Source organism: Branchiostoma lanceolatum, chromosome 1 (genome assembly GCF_035083965.1).
Source record: "Branchiostoma lanceolatum isolate klBraLanc5 chromosome 1, klBraLanc5.hap2, whole genome shotgun sequence".
Classification (NCBI taxonomy): Eukaryota; Metazoa; Chordata; class Leptocardii; order Amphioxiformes; family Branchiostomatidae; genus Branchiostoma; species Branchiostoma lanceolatum.
In genome coordinates, this window is record NC_089722.1 from 17,102,148 (window position 1) to 17,122,960 (window position 20,813).

A 20,813-nucleotide genomic window follows, 5' to 3' on the forward strand; every position below is an offset into this window, starting at 1 on the left:
CGGTAAAGCGGGACAGGCGGAGTGATCCGTGCGACGCGGGGGCAACGTAGATAATGTATGTTTCAAGTTCGCCCGCCTCCCGTCAACTAAGAAACTATATGAAACTGAATCGCTTTTACTTATGAATAAATGCTGGTGTTGTAGAATGTGAGCATGGTGCTGTAGAGGTACTAGAACGCACCTGTCCATCTGTGACGTGAATTCCGGGCATGGCATTCCAAGAACATCTGCACCTGAAAGCATAGAATCTCAATGAGCACCTGTCGCCACTGTCTATAATTCATTTTTCCACCCTCTCCCAAGGCGTAACACGGTAGCCGCCAAGAGAGCGCCTTCCCACTGAAAGCGCCTCTGTGCGGCTATCCGCGGCTATCGCCCTGGGCCTTGGGAGAGGGCGGAGTAACGGATTAGAGACGGTGGCGACACGAGCGGGTATTGTAGCGGTGTGGTGTGGGTGTAAACTGCTTTTGGATTGTATTTGCGGGGGTTAGCGCGAACGCAGACCCCCACTATCATAAATTACGCAGCCGAGTTACCCGCATTTGGGGTCATCGCAAAGGTCAAGCAGGCCGGGTGTGCAATGGCCTACCCTCGCTCTGGACGGACGTCCTTCATGATCAACGTGCCATCTCTGCCAGGTAAGTATGCCGATAGACACCTTGACGTTGGTGCCGCGGCGGAAAAGGTTTTCTTTTATTTGTGGCTCTTGCGCGAAACTCACAACTACACCACTCATGTGTCTCTTTTTAAACGCATGGATAGACATATCCTCTGTCGCTACAGGCGACATGACTTCCTATTTGCCGTTAATGACATTACCGTGGACAGGTGGAAATTAACTCAACCTCCTCAACAAAACGTCGCATGGATATCGTAAACGGGCATTCGAGTTCACGGCGAGGCGGCCCGACAGACAGTATATACATATATACATACATACATGCACCCCCCCCCCCCCCCAACGAATATAGCACCTATTAAAAGCACGGAGAATCATCATTTTCCTTACATATCCTACCTTTCAATGTTCCGTAGGATGAGTACGTTTAGTGCCCCACACATCATGCTACTTTTTTCCCAAATGTTCCTTTTATAATCGAAAATGCAACCGCCTAAAGGCGGATGTGGACATGTCGGTAAAGCGGGACAGGCGGAGTGATCCGTGCGACGCGGGGGCAACGTAGATAATGTATGTTTCAAGTTCGCCCGCCTCCCGTCAACTAAGAAACTATATGAAACTGAATCGCTTTTACTTATGAATAAATGCTGGTGTTGTAGAATGTGAGCATGGTGCTGTAGAGGTACTAGAACGCACCTGTCCATCTGTGACGTGAATTCCGGGCATGGCATTCCAAGAACATCTGCACCTGAAAGCATAGAATCTCAATGAGCACCTGTCGCCACTGTCTATAATTCATTTTTCCACCCTCTCCCAAGGCGTAACACGGTAGCCGCCAAGAGAGCGCCTTCCCACTGAAAGCGCCTCTGTGCGGCTATCCGCGGCTATCGCCCTGGGCCTTGGGAGAGGGCGGAGTAACGGATTAGAGACGGTGGCGACACGAGCGGGTATTGTAGCGGTGTGGTGTGGGTGTAAACTGCTTTTGGATTGTATTTGCGGGGGTTAGCGCGAACGCAGACCCCCACTATCATAAATTACGCAGCCGAGTTACCCGCATTTGGGGTAATCGCAAAGGTCAAGCAGGCCGGGTGTGCAATGGCCTACCCTCGCTCTGGACGGACGTCCCGTTTTTAATTTGGGTATAACATAATCAAAGAAGGAAGACTAGACAAGACAAGACAAGACCAACAAGTACTTAATCAACTATACTTTTTTTTTTTTTTCCCTTTTCAATGTAACTGACACTCAGACAAAAGGAAGGACGGTAGAAAAAGGATGTGCCAAGCTACCCCAGCAGGTTATACGTCCACGAGCTCCCACCAAACCCACTCCTGCCAACTTGACACATCAAAATAAAATAAGTACATAAGAGACAGACGGTTCAAAACAATAGACTAACACGACCAGAGGGAGGTCGGGGATTAAAACCGCAATCGCAGCTTTCCCCCGACGACCTTTGCCCAATGTACTGAAGTACACCATTGAGACAAAAAGGCTGCCTCGCCAAGACGAACAAAGTCGAGCTTCAGTCTTGAGCGAAGGCACTCCTTGACATATGGCACTATCTCGGCATGGCTCAGAAAGGACTTGTCGAAAAGCGCCTCACAACGCGAGGACCAGATACGTTTTCTCGTGACGGCAATGAGGTAAGTGATGACATCTATCTTGCTTTGGTTCCAGGTAGCTGGCAAGATGCCGTAGATGACCATTTGTTTGTTAATACGGAAGTCTGACATGACCCACCTCCGCAGGAAACCTTCCACCCACGTCCATGTAAGAAGCACTTCCTTACAAAACCACATGGCATGGTCCGTGGTTTCATGTACTTGGCAGTTCTGTCTTGGACAAGCTCCCGATCGAATAAACCCCCACTTCGAGCAGAGCAGGGCATTGGTCTTCAGGGCGTGGTGTGCGACCAGCCATGCCGTGTCTTTCAGTCTGTTTTCCAAAAGGGGGTGTTGGACTGCATGGAAGGTTAGAGGCCAAGGAACAGATCGCATGTTCAGACAAACACTTGGGACATGAACATCTTTCGTCAAAAGATCATTGTACAGAGAGCGTGTAGTACACCCGAGGTCCCAGTGCTTAGTGGGAGATGCCTCTACGAGTTCTTCTACAAGAGTCTGGAGCGCTTTATAGTGGGGAGGGGCATTCGGGGAGTGGGGCATGTTATTGGACCAGGTCGAAGGATCAAACCGTCTGATGAAAATACCTAGCCAGTACCTAGCCAGCTGTACCCAAGGCAGTTCCCCTTGCGATAGGATGTCGGAGAAGGGGCGACTGTACAGGCATTTTGCTTTCTTAGCTATGTGAATAAGCCCCCAGCCTCCCTTCTCCGGGGGAAGGTAGATGGTGTTTCGACTGACCATTTCACGACGGTTGTCCCAAAAGAAGTTAAAAAGGGCAGTGTTGATGCCCTTTATGACGGAGTCGGGAGGGATGAACACAGACGCAAGGTACCAAAGTTTGGCGGCGGCCAGAGCGTTGGCCACCGTGACTTTGCCAGTGAAGGAAAGGGATCTAGCTCCCCACATCTGCAGGGTCCCAACGAATTTGCGCTGACCTTCTTTCCAGTTGGTGAGGGACATATCAATGTTGCCAAAGGCCCCACCAAGCAAGCGGATAGATCCTGATGTCCATTTGATATTAACAGGACTATCGGACCTATTCCTCCATTTGCCCAACCATAGTCCTTCACACTTGTCTAGGTTTAGCTTTGAGCCTGAGCCTCTGTTGTATAGCTCCACCAGCTCAAAGAGTCTGGCTATGGACTTGTCTGATGTGGGAAAGGCAGAGTTATCGTCTGCGTACAGGGACATTTTGGCTTCATGGCCACCAGGAAGTTTGACTCCGTGTACCTCTGTGTCATTACGCACTGTCGCCGCAAACGGCTCCAGAGAGATAGCGTACAAAAGTGGGGATAAGGGGCAACCTTGCCGCACACCCCTTGTCAAGGCAAAGGGTTGCGACAGAGAGTCGTTCACCAATACAGAGCTGGTGATGTCTCGGTATAGAATTGAGACCCACTTCCTAAAGGAAGGGCCGAAACCCATCTTCGTGAGCGTCTTGTGCAGGAAGGAGATATTAACTCGATCAAAGGCTTTCGCCTGATCTAGGGAGACAATTGCACAATCTATGTTGGTGGTATTAGCATAGACGACAATGTCTCGGATCAGGCGAAGGTTACACTGGATTGATCTACCTGGGACGCCACAGGTCTGCTCCGAATGCAACACCGACGCTGCTACCGACTGAAGGCGGTTGTTGAGAGCCTTAGTCAGTAGCTTGTAGTCAGTGTTGAGAAGGGAGATGGGTCTCCTATTCTTGGGGTCCAGTTCGTCCCCCTTCTTCGGTATCAGAGTCACAACGCCAAATTTTTGGCTAGGGGAGAGTTCCCCGTCCTCGAAGACCTCTTTGAAAACACTTAGGAGGTCATCGGCAACCAAATGCCAGAAGGTTGTGTAGAACTCTTTGGGGAGTCCATCACTTCCCGGGCATTTGTTGTTCTCCATACTAAGAACAGAGGTGAGCAACTCATCAGGGGTGAGGGGGGTTTCCAGAAGCTGGGCCTCCTCTGGGTCCAAGATGTTTTCAAGGCTGTCACATAGTTGATTGGAAGCAACCGGATCTACAGGTTCTTCCGTAAACAGATCCTCGTAGAATTGCTTAAACACATCTGAGATTTTGTCGTCCTCACGGACGACTTGCCCAGCCGAGTTTCGTACTGCTGAAATTTTCTTTTTCCTACCATTACAAGCCGCCTGCTTTAAAAAGAAGGAAGTACACTTCTCTCCTTCCTCAAAGTGCTTAATGCGCGACCGCACAATGGCACCCTGAGCTTCGGATGTTTCCAGTGCGGCCAGGGCATCCTTTGTCGATTGGTACTGTCTAAGGATGTCGGGGGAGACAGCACCAGCGTTAAGTTGGTTGGTGAGATCTCCCAAAAGATTGTTTAGTTCGTAACGAGCTTCTCGTTTTTCTCTCGCTATCCTACAAGAGTGTTTGATGAACAAGAGGCGGGTTCTTTCCTTCACCTCGTCCCACCAGGATCTCAAGGTTGGGAAACCCGGCTTTAATGTCCGCCAGTCTTTGTAGGACGAGGAAAAATCTAACTGGACATCTTTATCTTTTAAAATAGAAACATTACATTTCCATGAGGAAGATTTCTTTTTAGGTGTTTGAAGAACTTCCATTTTGACACAGTCATGGTCAGTAAAATAAGCGGGTAGAAAGGAGTGACCCGAAACAGATAGACTTCTGGAAGAGTATAATCTATCTAGGCGGCAAGCCACGGTGTTATCCCCCAGACGCCAGGTGTATACCCGGGCGTCCGGGTTGAGCTGCCGCCATGAGTCGTGTAAATCATGACTCTCACAGAGGTGTTTCAGTACTTTTGATCCTCCAGAGCTACGATTGGGGTTCCCGCCTCTCTTGTCAATGCTTGGACATTCTATGCAATTGAAATCTCCACACAAAATAGTGGGATCTGTGAGAGAGAGGAACTTGCTCAGGCTGCGGAAAAATATGGATCTTTCCGCAGCCTCATTCGGGGCATAAATGTTGCTAATCCTTAAGGGTCGGGCACCGTCCGACAGGACGGCACACACAACTCGTCCGTTTTCATCACAGAACTTCTTAACAACGTTGAGGGCAAGGGATGGGGAGAGTAGGATCCCTACCCCCCTAGCATTGGGCGTGCCCAAGCTCCAAAGAGCTTGACCGCCCCATTCCCTCTCCCACAACGTTGTTTCGTTCACATGGGAAATATGGCACTCCTGCAGGCAGACAACGTCGAATCGTTGTTGCCTGCAGAAATTAAAAACTTGTTTACGTTTGGTGGGATTACGCATCCCACAAACGTTTAGTGTGGCAATTACTATCATCGAGGTATAAAGGGCATAAAGCCTATCAGTTTTTCGGGCCATCATAATGAGTCTTCGGAAGGATATTCGTCTATCTGTTGCGAAGCAGGTTCAACGATCTGTAGGTCTTCAGCTAGAGGAAGGTCTTGGTTAGAGGGACTTGCTGTTTCTGTCCCGACCTCCTGTTTCTTTTTGGGATTGCAATCATCATCAGACCGTCGGGATGGTGCCGACCTCTTCCGGTTTATGTCAACTTCCATAGCGTCGGGGGACTTCTGCCTATGGATTCCAGATGTCCCCTCGCCCCTCTTATTCGCTCGCCGCCTACTGCGACGAGACGACTTTCTCTGGTCCCCCTCTGGGGACTGAGTGCCCTCACTCTGGTTCCCGGAGGAGGGAGTTGCTGCGAGGAACAGCTCCCTTCCTTCCTCTTGGGGCTCCTGAGCATCGGAGAACTCTGCGTCCTCAGCCCCAGAACTATCTTGGTCATAAGAAACCTGCGACGAGGAATCCAAGGACTCGCCTTCTGGCGTTGACTGGTCGGTCAGCGCCTGAGGTGCAGTAGGAGTCGGCTGCACAGGGCCGGCGGCTGGCACCTGAGGTGCAGTAGGAGTCGGCTGCACAGGGCCGGCGGCTGGCGGGTTAGACCCACCAGCCTCCGGCTCTGGGCCTCTGGTCCACGTGTTGCCAAGCTGCAGTTTGTTTGAGTAAGATGTAGGACAACGACGGGCAATGTGGCCCTCTTTGTGGCAGTTGTTACACACAATGGCGTTGGTACAATCGGCAGCGATGTGACCAACAGTCTGGCACTTATTACAGAAACTGACTGTGCAGTTGGCCACTTCGTGCCCTTCTTGGTGACATTTCAGGCAGGTACGTACTTGGCCAACATAGCGGAAGAACACAAGCCTGCCATCGGCCATCCTCCAAGAGGATGGGATGTTGACCCCGGGTTTCAGAACCATTTTGTACTGCCTGTTGCCGTTCCTTATCGTCGGCTTGTCTCGGTACGTGACCATTTTGGAGACCAGTACTTGTCCGTACCGGGACAGCCAGGTACGTACGTAGTTATCATCGAACTCGTCCGGGATACGGGAGGCCGTGACAATCGTCTCGGAACTCCCGTAGACCCGGACGTCTATTGAGTCGAGCTGAGCCAGTTTCCCAGCGTACAGCTTTCTCTCATGCAGGGTGCGGAACGTAACATCAAACGCCGTCTGGTTCAGAGCCTGAACTGCTTGCAGACTCGATGTGTTCATGATCAACGTGCCATCTCTGCCAGGTAAGTATGCCGATAGACACCTTGACGTTGGTGCCGCGGCGGAAAAGGTTTTCTTTTATTTGTGGCTCTTGCGCGAAACTCACAACTACACCACTCATGTGTCTCTTTTTAAACGCATGGATAGACATATCCTCTGTCGCTACAGGCGACATGACTTCCTATTTGCCGTTAATGACATTACCGTGGACAGGTGGAAATTAACTCAACCTCCTCAACAAAACGTCGCATGGATATCGTAAACGGGCATTCGAGTTCACGGCGAGGCGGCCCGACAGACAGTATATACATATATACATACATACATGCACCCCCCCCCCCCCCCCCAACGAATATAGCACCTATTAAAAGCACGGAGAATCATCATTTTCCTTACATATCCTACCTTTCAATGTTCCGTAGGATGAGTACGTTTAGTGCCCCACACATCATGCTACTTTTTTCCCAAATGTTCCTTTTATAATCGAAAATGCAACCGCCTAAAGGCGGATGTGGACATGTCGGTAAAGCGGGACAGGCGGAGTGATCCGTGCGACGCGGGGGCAACGTAGATAATGTATGTTTCAAGTTCGCCCGCCTCCCGTCAACTAAGAAACTATATGAAACTGAATCGCTTTTACTTATGAATAAATGCTGGTGTTGTAGAATGTGAGCATGGTGCTGTAGAGGTACTAGAACGCACCTGTCCATCTGTGACGTGAATTCCGGGCATGGCATTCCAAGAACATCTGCACCTGAAAGCATAGAATCTCAATGAGCACCTGTCGCCACTGTCTATAATTCATTTTTCCACCCTCTCCCAAGGCGTAACACGGTAGCCGCCAAGAGAGCGCCTTCCCACTGAAAGCGCCTCTGTGCGGCTATCCGCGGCTATCGCCCTGGGCCTTGGGAGAGGGCGGAGTAACGGATTAGAGACGGTGGCGACACGAGCGGGTATTGTAGCGGTGTGGTGTGGGTGTAAACTGCTTTTGGATTGTATTTGCGGGGGTTAGCGCGAACGCAGACCCCCACTATCATAAATTACGCAGCCGAGTTACCCGCATTTGGGGTAATCGCAAAGGTCAAGCAGGCCGGGTGTGCAATGGCCTACCCTCGCTCTGGACGGACGTCCTTCATGATCAACGTGCCATCTCTGCCAGGTAAGTATGCCGATAGACACCTTGACGTTGGTGCCGCGGCGGAAAAGGTTTTCTTTTATTTGTGGCTCTTGCGCGAAACTCACAACTACACCACTCATGTGTCTCTTTTTAAACGCATGGATAGACATATCCTCTGTCGCTACAGGCGACATGACTTCCTATTTGCCGTTAATGACATTACCGTGGACAGGTGGAAATTAACTCAACCTCCTCAACAAAACGTCGCATGGATATCGTAAACGGGCATTCGAGTTCACGGCGAGGCGGCCCGACAGACAGTATATACATATATACATACATACATGCACCCCCCCCCCCCCAACGAATATAGCACCTATTAAAAGCACGGAGAATCATCATTTTCCTTACATATCCTACCTTTCAATGTTCCGTAGGATGAGTACGTTTAGTGCCCCACACATCATGCTACTTTTTTCCCAAATGTTCCTTTTATAATCGAAAATGCAACCGCCTAAAGGCGGATGTGGACATGTCGGTAAAGCGGGACAGGCGGAGTGATCCGTGCGACGCGGGGGCAACGTAGATAATGTATGTTTCAAGTTCGCCCGCCTCCCGTCAACTAAGAAACTATATGAAACTGAATCGCTTTTACTTATGAATAAATGCTGGTGTTGTAGAATGTGAGCATGGTGCTGTAGAGGTACTAGAACGCACCTGTCCATCTGTGACGTGAATTCCGGGCATGGCATTCCAAGAACATCTGCACCTGAAAGCATAGAATCTCAATGAGCACCTGTCGCCACTGTCTATAATTCATTTTTCCACCCTCTCCCAAGGCGTAACACGGTAGCCGCCAAGAGAGCGCCTTCCCACTGAAAGCGCCTCTGTGCGGCTATCCGCGGCTATCGCCCTGGGCCTTGGGAGAGGGCGGAGTAACGGATTAGAGACGGTGGCGACACGAGCGGGTATTGTAGCGGTGTGGTGTGGGTGTAAACTGCTTTTGGATTGTATTTGCGGGGGTTAGCGCGAACGCAGACCCCCACTATCATAAATTACGCAGCCGAGTTACCCGCATTTGGGGTAATCGCAAAGGTCAAGCAGGCCGGGTGTGCAATGGCCTACCCTCGCTCTGGACGGACGTCCTTCATGATCAACGTGCCATCTCTGCCAGGTAAGTATGCCGATAGACACCTTGACGTTGGTGCCGCGGCGGAAAAGGTTTTCTTTTATTTGTGGCTCTTGCGCGAAACTCACAACTACACCACTCATGTGTCTCTTTTTAAACGCATGGATAGACATATCCTCTGTCGCTACAGGCGACATGACTTCCTATTTGCCGTTAATGACATTACCGTGGACAGGTGGAAATTAACTCAACCTCCTCAACAAAACGTCGCATGGATATCGTAAACGGGCATTCGAGTTCACGGCGAGGCGGCCCGACAGACAGTATATACATATATACATACATACATGCACCCCCCCCCCCCCCCCAACGAATATAGCACCTATTAAAAGCACGGAGAATCATCATTTTCCTTACATATCCTACCTTTCAATGTTCCGTAGGATGAGTACGTTTAGTGCCCCACACATCATGCTACTTTTTTCCCAAATGTTCCTTTTATAATCGAAAATGCAACCGCCTAAAGGCGGATGTGGACATGTCGGTAAAGCGGGACAGGCGGAGTGATCCGTGCGACGCGGGGGCAACGTAGATAATGTATGTTTCAAGTTCGCCCGCCTCCCGTCAACTAAGAAACTATATGAAACTGAATCGCTTTTACTTATGAATAAATGCTGGTGTTGTAGAATGTGAGCATGGTGCTGTAGAGGTACTAGAACGCACCTGTCCATCTGTGACGTGAATTCCGGGCATGGCATTCCAAGAACATCTGCACCTGAAAGCATAGAATCTCAATGAGCACCTGTCGCCACTGTCTATAATTCATTTTTCCACCCTCTCCCAAGGCGTAACACGGTAGCCGCCAAGAGAGCGCCTTCCCACTGAAAGCGCCTCTGTGCGGCTATCCGCGGCTATCGCCCTGGGCCTTGGGAGAGGGCGGAGTAACGGATTAGAGACGGTGGCGACACGAGCGGGTATTGTAGCGGTGTGGTGTGGGTGTAAACTGCTTTTGGATTGTATTTGCGGGGGTTAGCGCGAACGCAGACCCCCACTATCATAAATTACGCAGCCGAGTTACCCGCATTTGGGGTAATCGCAAAGGTCAAGCAGGCCGGGTGTGCAATGGCCTACCCTCGCTCTGGACGGACGTCCTTCATGATCAACGTGCCATCTCTGCCAGGTAAGTATGCCGATAGACACCTTGACGTTGGTGCCGCGGCGGAAAAGGTTTTCTTTTATTTGTGGCTCTTGCGCGAAACTCACAACTACACCACTCATGTGTCTCTTTTTAAACGCATGGATAGACATATCCTCTGTCGCTACAGGCGACATGACTTCCTATTTGCCGTTAATGACATTACCGTGGACAGGTGGAAATTAACTCAACCTCCTCAACAAAACGTCGCATGGATATCGTAAACGGGCATTCGAGTTCACGGCGAGGCGGCCCGACAGACAGTATATACATATATACATACATACATGCACCCCCCCCCCCCCCAACGAATATAGCACCTATTAAAAGCACGGAGAATCATCATTTTCCTTACATATCCTACCTTTCAATGTTCCGTAGGATGAGTACGTTTAGTGCCCCACACATCATGCTACTTTTTTCCCAAATGTTCCTTTTATAATCGAAAATGCAACCGCCTAAAGGCGGATGTGGACATGTCGGTAAAGCGGGACAGGCGGAGTGATCCGTGCGACGCGGGGGCAACGTAGATAATGTATGTTTCAAGTTCGCCCGCCTCCCGTCAACTAAGAAACTATATGAAACTGAATCGCTTTTACTTATGAATAAATGCTGGTGTTGTAGAATGTGAGCATGGTGCTGTAGAGGTACTAGAACGCACCTGTCCATCTGTGACGTGAATTCCGGGCATGGCATTCCAAGAACATCTGCACCTGAAAGCATAGAATCTCAATGAGCACCTGTCGCCACTGTCTATAATTCATTTTTCCACCCTCTCCCAAGGCGTAACACGGTAGCCGCCAAGAGAGCGCCTTCCCACTGAAAGCGCCTCTGTGCGGCTATCCGCGGCTATCGCCCTGGGCCTTGGGAGAGGGCGGAGTAACGGATTAGAGACGGTGGCGACACGAGCGGGTATTGTAGCGGTGTGGTGTGGGTGTAAACTGCTTTTGGATTGTATTTGCGGGGGTTAGCGCGAACGCAGACCCCCACTATCATAAATTACGCAGCCGAGTTACCCGCATTTGGGGTAATCGCAAAGGTCAAGCAGGCCGGGTGTGCAATGGCCTACCCTCGCTCTGGACGGACGTCCTTCATGATCAACGTGCCATCTCTGCCAGGTAAGTATGCCGATAGACACCTTGACGTTGGTGCCGCGGCGGAAAAGGTTTTCTTTTATTTGTGGCTCTTGCGCGAAACTCACAACTACACCACTCATGTGTCTCTTTTTAAACGCATGGATAGACATATCCTCTGTCGCTACAGGCGACATGACTTCCTATTTGCCGTTAATGACATTACCGTGGACAGGTGGAAATTAACTCAACCTCCTCAACAAAACGTCGCATGGATATCGTAAACGGGCATTCGAGTTCACGGCGAGGCGGCCCGACAGACAGTATATACATATATACATACATACATGCACCCCCCCCCCCCCCCCCCAACGAATATAGCACCTATTAAAAGCACGGAGAATCATCATTTTCCTTACATATCCTACCTTTCAATGTTCCGTAGGATGAGTACGTTTAGTGCCCCACACATCATGCTACTTTTTTCCCAAATGTTCCTTTTATAATCGAAAATGCAACCGCCTAAAGGCGGATGTGGACATGTCGGTAAAGCGGGACAGGCGGAGTGATCCGTGCGACGCGGGGGCAACGTAGATAATGTATGTTTCAAGTTCGCCCGCCTCCCGTCAACTAAGAAACTATATGAAACTGAATCGCTTTTACTTATGAATAAATGCTGGTGTTGTAGAATGTGAGCATGGTGCTGTAGAGGTACTAGAACGCACCTGTCCATCTGTGACGTGAATTCCGGGCATGGCATTCCAAGAACATCTGCACCTGAAAGCATAGAATCTCAATGAGCACCTGTCGCCACTGTCTATAATTCATTTTTCCACCCTCTCCCAAGGCGTAACACGGTAGCCGCCAAGAGAGCGCCTTCCCACTGAAAGCGCCTCTGTGCGGCTATCCGCGGCTATCGCCCTGGGCCTTGGGAGAGGGCGGAGTAACGGATTAGAGACGGTGGCGACACGAGCGGGTATTGTAGCGGTGTGGTGTGGGTGTAAACTGCTTTTGGATTGTATTTGCGGGGGTTAGCGCGAACGCAGACCCCCACTATCATAAATTACGCAGCCGAGTTACCCGCATTTGGGGTGATCGCAGACTTCAAACTCAGCCTTGTGCAGCGGAGTCTAGCTTTTCGGCTTTCTGATTCGTCAGGAGTCTAGCTTTGAGTCTAGCTTTGTCTAGCTTTTCTAACCTCCCATTGGCAAAGTGTCCAGGTTACGTCACCAGGTGGACCAATCAGGGCGCAGTAGGTCTACCTTCAAAATTCCAGCTTGTCCGCCATTACTTGGGTACTCGCTAACCGAGCCTCTTTTTGGAGATTTCTGCCTGAAAATCGCAAAGGACCAGCTAGCCACCGACCGCGTTTCACTTGGAAGGAGGTAAGGAATAGATCGTATTTATTTGGATGTGGTGTCAATCCGGGAAAATGTCGAAAATCGACGATAAAGTCTTCCTGTCGTACGCAAGCACACACATGTCACAAGAGGGGAGGGGGGGGGGGGGGGGGGGGGGGCTCGTCAGCTACTTGCCGGAATCTTGACATATCTCGGCCTTAACTTGACCGATTCGAAAGTCGTTTCCACCGAATTAAAGCCCTTGAAATGTACATTTAACTACGTTAGTCACGTTGTATTCCATGCCTCGGTTTTCAATCTGTGGGGGCCTAAAGTTGATGTAAACAAACCAAAAATTATATATGCTGACAGCCTACGTATTAGGGTGGCTTGTGCGTGGGGCCACGGGGTGAGATGACCTCTCTCGTAATAGTTTCGGGAAGAAGCAACTGATCATCGACCGAGTTCCAGTTGGAAGGGGGTAAGGAAGATATCTTGTTAATTTGGATGGGCTAAAAAGCCTAGAAAATGTGGAATATCGACGAGAAGGGCTGTCCATACGTCAGTACATGTATAGTACGGAGGGAAGGGGGCCTCTCTAGGTTGCCTGTTGGTTTGGGAGTTTATTGTTTAAAAACCGCAGAGAACCAGCCGACTACCGACCGAGTTTCAGCTGGAAGGAGGTAAGGAAGAGATCTTGTTAGTTTAGATGGGCTGTTTAGCCGGGTAAATGTCGAAAATCGACACGAAAGTGTACCGATACCAGAAACGTAAAACCTTGTAGTTATATATAGGGGAGGGGGCCTCCCTAGCTTGTCTTTCAACGCGAGCTGGTTTTGGAGATTCCTGCTTAAAAATCACCGAGAAGCAACTGATAACCAACCGAGTTTCAGTTGGAATGATGTTAGAAAGGGATTTTGTTAACTTGGATGGGCTTTTTAGCCTAGTAAATGTCAAAAATCGACAAGAATGTCCGCCGATACCTGACACACATAACCCCAAAAGGGGAGGGGGGCCTCCGTAGCTAAGCGAGCTGTTTCTTTGGAAATCTCTGCTTAAAAAGTCACCGAGAGGCAACTGATCACCGACCGTTTCAGTTGGAAGGCAGTATGCAAGGGGTCTTGTTAATTTGGATGGGCTGTTTAGCTGGGAAAATGTTTAAATGATCAGAAAAGTGTCTCCGATGCTGTACTACGTACGTAAACATACATGTGCACATATGATATAGGGGAGGGGTGACCCACTGGCTTCGTGCAGGGAAATTGAAATATCTTGACTTCTACTCAAGCGATTTGTATATTGGCCCCATGAAATTAAAGCCCTTGAAATGTTCATGTAATGAGTATAGTTACGTTTCATTGCATGCTTTAGTTTTCCATCGGCGGGGGTATAAACTTGATGTAAACAACGACGTACAGGGGGAGGGGGGCGGTATGTTGTATCGTCTGCTAAGTAACAGAAACATTTCTATATCTCGGCCTTCACTCCACCGATTTCTTTGCTGTTTCCATGAAATTAAAGCACTTGAAATGTACTTCAACTGAATGTAGACATGTTTCTTTCAGTAGTTTTTTTTAGTACGTTTGCCGAAACTTGAATATGTAAACAAAGGATTGGGAAGGGAATAGATTATCACCTTCTTACAAATATTTACTATTACAAACGATATTACCTCTAGATCTGCGTTTGAAAGACCAAATTGCAAGTTGTTTTCATGAAAGTAAAGACCATTCTTCCTTTTTTCTCTCCTTGTGCTTTAGTTTCGTGTCGTGACCGAAACCTGAACGTAAACAACAGGAGAGGGGGCGCCATGGCGGATCCCCTGCTGCCAGCCTTGTCCATCCAGGATGTCAGCGTTCAGGCAGACCGCCAGCAATGTAGGCTGATTGCGACAGATGAGGCAAAGGCTGCCCAGAAAATTGACACGGCCTCAATCTCCGTGCCACAGCCATTCATGGAGGAAGGGACAGCCCTTCAAGAAGGTGAGCTAAATAAAGATAACAGCAACAATTTCTTGTGGCTTTCACATGTGATTATAATGTTAATGGTGTGTAATGTTCAGTCATTGTAAACGTACTTACGATACAGTTCCTATGTTTTACTTTTAGTAGTAAAAATCTAAAGTCTTGTTTATGTTGCAGCCAAGAGACGCTGTTACAAACACGCTTCACAGCCGACGGAGGTGCAGTACCTCGGACAACTGGTACTCACCTTTGGGCAGTACAAGAGCAAAACATTCAAGTGGTTGCTGGAGAATGATGTGGGATACGTGACATTGTAAGTAAAAGTATACCTATTACTAATATAAGTTCACTCGTAATGACATGTCACTGTCACACCTTGAGACTTTTGTAGACATATTACACAGAGACTGTTAGCCATTCAGTATATTTCTGACACTGATTTTGTTTTACAGCTTGGTTGACAAGCACATGAAGGAGGTACGTGCTTATGGCCACAAAGTCGACATCCGGGACCGGTGGCTTAAGGACTACCTGCTGAAGTATGTCAACTACTTCCCGCAGGTGTCCTCTCACCTGGAGGTCAACATCGACTCCTGTACCTACGGGATTGGTCTCTTCAAAAGTTTTACGTACAAAGAAATGTATGAGTGGTATAGGTTTTACAAAGACCTACAGGCCGACCAGCAGCTTGGCACAGCCCAGGAGCGAAAGCGGGCAGAGGAAGCCCACCTGACCGTTTGTAAGTGGCTGTCGATGGAGGACAGAGACATCACCAGCAGGCAAATGAAAAAGTTTCGGCAGTACATCCTTAACATGGAAAAGGTAAGGCGCTCTCAGTTGTTAATGATGAGATACTAGGGCTTATATATTAGATGTTTGAATATGTGGTGCAGCCATATATACATATATATACATATATCTATATATATGCAAACTGTGTTCATAGCCATCCATCAAGAAGACAGAACAAGAAGCTGCATGCGGCCAGCCTTCCGAAAAGATATTCAACCCAGCTGACCACGACCCAAGCTGGGATGATGATACAGACCTAATATGGGCTGCACAGAGCTTGGACGCAAGTATAGGTCAGTGATACGTGTACCACTGCTATTATGCACAAGCAACTAACTTTTTCATTTTGAAACCATTACTTTTCTGTGTAATACTATGTTTTCCTGTAGCTGCTACCTGTGCTCTCATGCCATCCCACATGTTCTTGTATCTTGATTGACAGGAAACAGATGCTTATACATGTTAGGAATTTTGATGTTTATATTGGAACAGAAGCTTTCTAATACATGTTACAATTGTGAAATGTTGTGTCGTGGTCAGTTGACTGTGTCATCATCATTGGTCATTTGTCTTTCTTATGTAACAATGTGATTTTGTGTTTTCATTGTTTTTGTCATTTAACCATAGATATTCTTGTTGTGCTTCCATCAGTGTGACTAAATATTTTGTTGACTGCATTGTTGTCATCTGTCACCCACATGACTAAACACTGTTTTGTGTTGTCATCATCTTGCGACCACCTGAGGGGTTAGGGCCAATTGCAGCACAACCTCCACGTGGTATGGTTCTGCACGCTGCATCCAAGGCCACGACCTCAATTCAAACGTCACGTGATATGACATGAGGACACGTGAGTTGTATAAGTAAGAATGTATATGTATATGCTTAACCTGAGTTTTCTGAATACCATACTGCTCTTAATAGATATCATTTAGTAGGTAACTGTGCTTGATATTCCTTGGAGGTGCATTACATAACAGTTTCAATATAATCATAACATTTTGTTTTGTATGTATGCAAACTCATTTCTTTTCTTGAATAACTTGTATGTGAAAGCAGAGAGCAGTGAGAAAGCTGGATCGAGCAGTCAGCAGGCTGGGCCAAGCAGTCAGCAGGCTGGGCCAAGCAGTCAGCAGGCTGGGCCAAGCAGTCAGCAGGCTGGGCCAAGCAGTCAGCAGCCCGAGTCTGGGGGAAGCAGTGAAAACACCAGGGAGAGCAGTCAGCATGATGCTATAAAGAAGCCTGCCAAAGCAGAACCAGAGGTTTGTGTTACTTTCTTATGATTTGAAAAAAAGGTAGATATAGAAGATCATTTTGTCCTGGTTTATAAGGACATGTTCTAGGACATGTTCTATGTATAATGTGTATTAGGAAGAGTAAGGAGTCATTCACTTGTATCGTATTATGCTGTGCTTTTCAGATTACATGTGAGGGATGGCACCTGTGTTGGGAAAGTCAGCCTGGTGGATTCCCGGAGGCTGACCTGGACTGGCTTCAAAACGATGTGAATCGTGGGCTGTTCCAGCCAGTGAAGACCTACAAACCGAGGGGGAAAAAAGCAACAAAGAAGAGGAAGCTCCTGAAGGATGACAGGATGTGGTTCTACCCCCCTGAACCACCGGGGGTTGTGCAAGGTAACCCTCCCTCTGCAGATGCCTTCTTTAGGAGTCGCGTCTTCTTCTGGCGGCCAATGGGTGTCTGGAAGTACACCCTCCGCTGCCCAAGTAAGGACTGTAAAGGTGCAATCCTGAACAGGAGCGGGTATTCCAGTACAGTCCGACAGATATGTGACGTGTCTGGGTGGTATTCCATGGTGACGGAGGTGCTTGCATGCAATGAATGTAAGAAGTCAGCTGACCGTCAGATGAAGAAGTACAACGCCTGGGACGACTCCATCATCTCCCAACTCAGCCCTGCCCACCAGGCAGTCTTCCCGGCAGTGTTGACGCTCAAGTAAGTACATCATCTTGTGTCGTAGTCAGGTCCCATTTCAAAAGCTGATACAAAAGCAAAGTCACCCCTTAACAAGTATCTTCTCCATGTGTAGCTAATCTCTCTTTTACCTTGTTATCTAAGGCGGGGAGTGGACAAAAATGTGGTGAGGCTGCTTCGTGACCGCACTGGGGGAAATACCATGGCCAAAGCGCGGCGGCAGCTTCGAGAGGCCCACTGTGAAGACTACCTATACAGGAAGGACCTGTACATGACGCTGTTGGAGTCCATTGACAAGCCGGGAAGTGTTGTTGGTAAGTACACACATGCAAAAGGATTACGTGACAAAAGCCCCTATTCTTAGTGGTTTAGAATACCATTCATGCTACAGAGATGCACACCCTTTCTTGTGGTAGGTTGAGCCACTGTCTTTATCTTTGTAGGTGCACTTGGCCACCAGTTTCCGCGTCCACCGCCAAGACGAGAGTTACCCTGTCCCAACGTCCTGCGCAAGGCATACCTGATGTCTGAGGCAGCAAACATCGAAGACTACAGGACACAGATCATGTCTGTGTTTGGAAAAGTCCTGAAGCTTGACTCCACCAAGAAGGTATCTACAACAATACTTTACAGTATCAGCACATATTACACTTTTTTGAGGTGTATTGGCAATTGAGTTGTTTTAGCTGCTTTTGCATATGGTGTGGTCTTGTGTTTTACAGATCTGCAAAAAGCTGTCGGGTGAAGGAAAGGGCACAGCCGAATGGTGCACAAACGTCGGAAACGAACGGGGCCAGATTCTGACCAGTGTCCTGACCTGTGAAGAATCGGTGGAGAAGCTTGGCCCGATGTCCGCTGGATTGATGAGCAGATATAGGAAGGCTGGGGAGGCAACCCCTCAGGTCATGTACGTGGACCGCGGCTGCTGTGCGGCCTATGGCGTCTCATCGGTGGAGCAGCTGTTTGGTGAGTGGGTGGCGGACGGCATGCTCACTCGCCTCGATGCATTCCACTGGATGCATCGGTTTGATGCAGCCGTCCGCACTGACCACCACCCCAAGTACGCCCTGTTCAAGTCTGCCCTGAGTGCAGCGGTCTTCGCCTACAACAAGGAAGACGTGGGCAGACTAGTCGCTGCCATCAGGGCAGGTGACCCAACCCGGTTTAATGGCCTCACAGATGAAGACCTGATGGCGTCCCACGTCACCAAAGAGCAGCTCAAACACTATGTTCGCAGGGTGACGGTTGGGGCCCAAGAGACATTCGCCAGGGTAGAGTTTACCATCGAAACACTCAAGGGTACGGCAGGCTTGGACGACAACCAGATCCACCTGTTCAAGGACGTAGACGCCATCGACAAGGTCTGGGGGGCCCAGCAGAAGCACATTGAGTGCATACAGGACCCCCCAGACATGCCGATGTATACCATCACGAAGTATGCCACCAAGAACGGCCATAGACTCCCGTACTACACCACGGTGAGGGGGAGCAACAGTCTGGAAGGCTTCCATAAGTTCCTCCCTGACATGATTCCGGGGCCGCACTGTGCCGCAATCCCCTTTCAGGTCTACCTGTTAAGCGGGATTGCCAGGTGGAACGCCAACAGAGAGGCTGGCTCGGTGCTGGGGCTGAAGGGGCGGAGGAACACGGTTTACACAAACCCGCTCATCCATCGCCTGAACGAGAGGGGAAAGCGGTTCTTCGGCGAGGAAGAAGAGGTGAACTTCCGCCCCCCTGTGCCTGTTGGCGAGGAGAAGATTGGCCTGGAATACCTGTTCGCCCAGTCTTCTGAAGACTTCAGCACGGTCGAGCATTATGCCGAGACACGGCATGTGCTCCAGACAGCGGAGGAGGGAGATGGCGGCAAGGAGGAGGACATCCCGGAGGAGGAGGACAACGATGATGACGTTGATGACGGGTACCGCAGTGAGGGCGATGCGGATGTGCCAGACCTGGCCGCCTTACGTGGGGCTGTCCGCATCAACCTCACTGACAACAGCATGGCTGCAGAGCTGGACCCTGTGATGGAGGATGTCTGTGGGTCAAACCATGTAGACGGGTTCAGCTCTGTAGAAAACCTTGCAAAGGTGCTGGTGGCCATCGCATCGGAAGGAGGGAATCTTTCCCTGTCTGAAGAAGACCGGAGTAAGGTGGTGGAAGCATGGAACAAACTGGAGCTCCACGACAGGAACGTCCACCAGTTCCACTCCATGTACAGGGCGCGATGGGGGAACCCTCTGTTTGGGCGAACAAAGGGGCATCCCGTGCAAGCAGCTCTGGTACAGCGGCTGAAGTTGGGTAAGAAGAGTGCCCCTGCTCATCTTATCGACTACAAGAACAGCCGGTTGATGTACTGTGTGGTGAAACAGTTGTGGCTGTCACCACCCCCCTACGGTACATCAACGGGGACTCCACAAAAGAACCAGATCGTCCAGCTGTACACCCGCCTGCAGCACAGGGTGGTTGTGGACGACCCTGTACTGAGCAAGCTTGGGATCCCTCTTCTCAAGATCAACATCAAGAGCGTCAGGGAGTTTATCAAGCGCCAGGAGGCCCTGGCCAGGCACAATGTGACGAATCAGGGGCTGGCCATGATGCGTCGCCAGCAGAGTGTGTCTACCCAGGAAGCACCACCAGCTCCTGAACTGCCAACAGTTCTACCGCTTACAGACAGGCCCCAGACTGAGTACAAACTAATCCCCAGTCTGGCAGGCACAAGGGTGTTGAAGTCCAGGATTGAGCACTTTGTGCCTCAGGCTTCAACATCCAGTTCATCAACAACAGTTCACCCACCATCAGTGCCACATCACCCACCACCATGGCCAGTGCCACCTCAGCCACCACTGGTACAGCATCACCCACCACCACCGGTACAAAATAACCCACCACCATTGTACGTCGGGACACCAGTGCAGTTTCCGTCTACAAATACAATGTCAAGAGCAACATACTATAAGAGAAAAAAGGCACCAGAAAGTATGATTCCCAACAAAACCAAGGTGCAGAAAAATAACTGTTCTTTGTGTAAAGAGTCCACACAAGGGCACCGGAAGTATAAGTTAAAGAATTTCTGCGAAAAAACAAAAAGGTCAACTAGCAAGGGCCTAGCCAACATAGACTTCAAAGATTTTGAACACTTTAAGGCTGAAGTCGACAAACTGTACAAGTAGTAGTAGATTTATAGTCCATATTGGACATTTACATTTTATGGCAAGTGACTAGGTTGTACAAAACTGTTAATAGAGTGAAGACTTTAATTTCTTATGTGTAATCCATATTGGACAATTACCTCCAAAGCTGTAAATATTGTACATTTGTTGTAAATATTGTACATATATTGTACATTTTGGGGGACAAAGTCCGTCTGCCACCTCCCCGTGGTGTCCCCTGGATAACGCTAACGGCAGCGGCAAAGCTATGGAAGAGTTTCCTGAATACATTTCTTTTATCAAAGCATGCTTAAGCAAACATATTATGATATTGCAATGTTCTTCAACTTAAAAAGATAGAAGCACTGGATTCTCCATCATT

General features: G+C 49.2%; 3 protein-coding genes, 5 non-coding genes and 1 pseudogene across 10 annotated transcripts; 2 read left to right on the forward strand and 7 right to left on the reverse strand.

Annotated features, from left to right (window-relative positions):
* Positions 1–481: 481 nt before the first annotated feature.
* Positions 482–646, reverse strand: LOC136426264 (U1 spliceosomal RNA). The gene has a single exon (XR_010754205.1). It is a non-coding gene; the product is annotated as a U1 spliceosomal RNA (small nuclear RNA).
* A 969-nt stretch (positions 647–1,615) lies between these two features.
* LOC136426267 (U1 spliceosomal RNA) lies at positions 1,616–1,756 on the reverse strand (annotated as a pseudogene).
* Positions 1,757–5,538: 3,782 nt separating this feature from the next.
* On the reverse strand, positions 5,539–6,740 carry LOC136445366 (uncharacterized). The gene has a single exon (XM_066443376.1). The coding sequence runs from the start codon at positions 6,738–6,740 to the stop codon at positions 5,544–5,546; it is 1,197 nt and encodes a 398-aa protein (XP_066299473.1). The 3' UTR covers positions 5,539–5,543.
* A 1,002-nt stretch (positions 6,741–7,742) lies between these two features.
* LOC136426255 (U1 spliceosomal RNA) lies at positions 7,743–7,907 on the reverse strand. The gene has a single exon (XR_010754197.1). It is a non-coding gene; the product is annotated as a U1 spliceosomal RNA (small nuclear RNA).
* Positions 7,908–8,874: 967 nt separating this feature from the next.
* Positions 8,875–9,039, reverse strand: LOC136426256 (U1 spliceosomal RNA). The gene has a single exon (XR_010754198.1). It is a non-coding gene; the product is annotated as a U1 spliceosomal RNA (small nuclear RNA).
* Positions 9,040–10,009: 970 nt separating this feature from the next.
* LOC136426257 (U1 spliceosomal RNA) lies at positions 10,010–10,174 on the reverse strand. Its single transcript, XR_010754199.1, has one exon. It is a non-coding gene; the product is annotated as a U1 spliceosomal RNA (small nuclear RNA).
* Positions 10,175–11,142: 968 nt separating this feature from the next.
* On the reverse strand, positions 11,143–11,307 carry LOC136426259 (U1 spliceosomal RNA). The gene has a single exon (XR_010754200.1). It is a non-coding gene; the product is annotated as a U1 spliceosomal RNA (small nuclear RNA).
* Positions 11,308–12,355: 1,048 nt separating this feature from the next.
* On the forward strand, positions 12,356–16,020 carry LOC136438312 (uncharacterized). 3 transcript variants are annotated; one of them, XM_066433077.1, is made up of 5 exons: positions 12,356–12,639; positions 14,355–14,576; positions 14,736–14,871; positions 15,011–15,380; positions 15,505–16,020. In XM_066433077.1, exons 2-5 carry the CDS (start codon positions 14,405–14,407, stop codon positions 15,649–15,651), a joined length of 825 nt encoding a protein of 274 aa, XP_066289174.1. In that variant the 5' UTR covers positions 12,356–12,639; positions 14,355–14,404; the 3' UTR covers positions 15,652–16,020. The 3 variants fall into 3 exon arrangements, with proteins under 3 accessions (XP_066289174.1, XP_066289180.1, XP_066289188.1); XM_066433083.1 differs by lacking the exon at positions 12,356–12,639 and adding an exon at positions 12,799–13,075; XM_066433091.1 differs by lacking the exon at positions 12,356–12,639 and adding an exon at positions 13,096–13,277.
* Positions 15,658–20,630, forward strand: LOC136438290 (uncharacterized). Its single transcript, XM_066433056.1, has 6 exons — positions 15,658–16,200; positions 16,410–16,612; positions 16,771–17,303; positions 17,427–17,596; positions 17,726–17,892; positions 18,005–20,630. The coding sequence occupies exons 1-6, from the start codon at positions 16,191–16,193 to the stop codon at positions 20,450–20,452; spliced, it is 3,531 nt and encodes a 1,176-aa protein (XP_066289153.1). The 5' UTR covers positions 15,658–16,190; the 3' UTR covers positions 20,453–20,630.
* Positions 20,631–20,813: the final 183 nt, after the last annotated feature.

Coding starts and splice junctions, on each gene's coding strand:
- LOC136445366 (XM_066443376.1), bottom strand. CDS start 6,740: ATGAACACATCGAGTCTGCAAGCAGTTCAGGCTCTGAACCAGACGGCG.
- LOC136438312 (XM_066433077.1), top strand. CDS start 14,405: ATGGCGGATCCCCTGCTGCCAGCCTTGTCCATCCAGGATGTCAGCGTT. Junction 14,872..15,010: donor GATGTGGGATACGTGACATT/GTAAGTAAAAGT, acceptor TTTGTTTTACAG/CTTGGTTGACAAGCACATGA. Junction 15,381..15,504: donor ACATCCTTAACATGGAAAAG/GTAAGGCGCTCT, acceptor CTGTGTTCATAG/CCATCCATCAAGAAGACAGA.
- LOC136438290 (XM_066433056.1), top strand. Junction 17,304..17,426: donor CCGGCAGTGTTGACGCTCAA/GTAAGTACATCA, acceptor TTGTTATCTAAG/GCGGGGAGTGGACAAAAATG. Junction 17,893..18,004: donor AGCTTGACTCCACCAAGAAG/GTATCTACAACA, acceptor TGTGTTTTACAG/ATCTGCAAAAAGCTGTCGGG.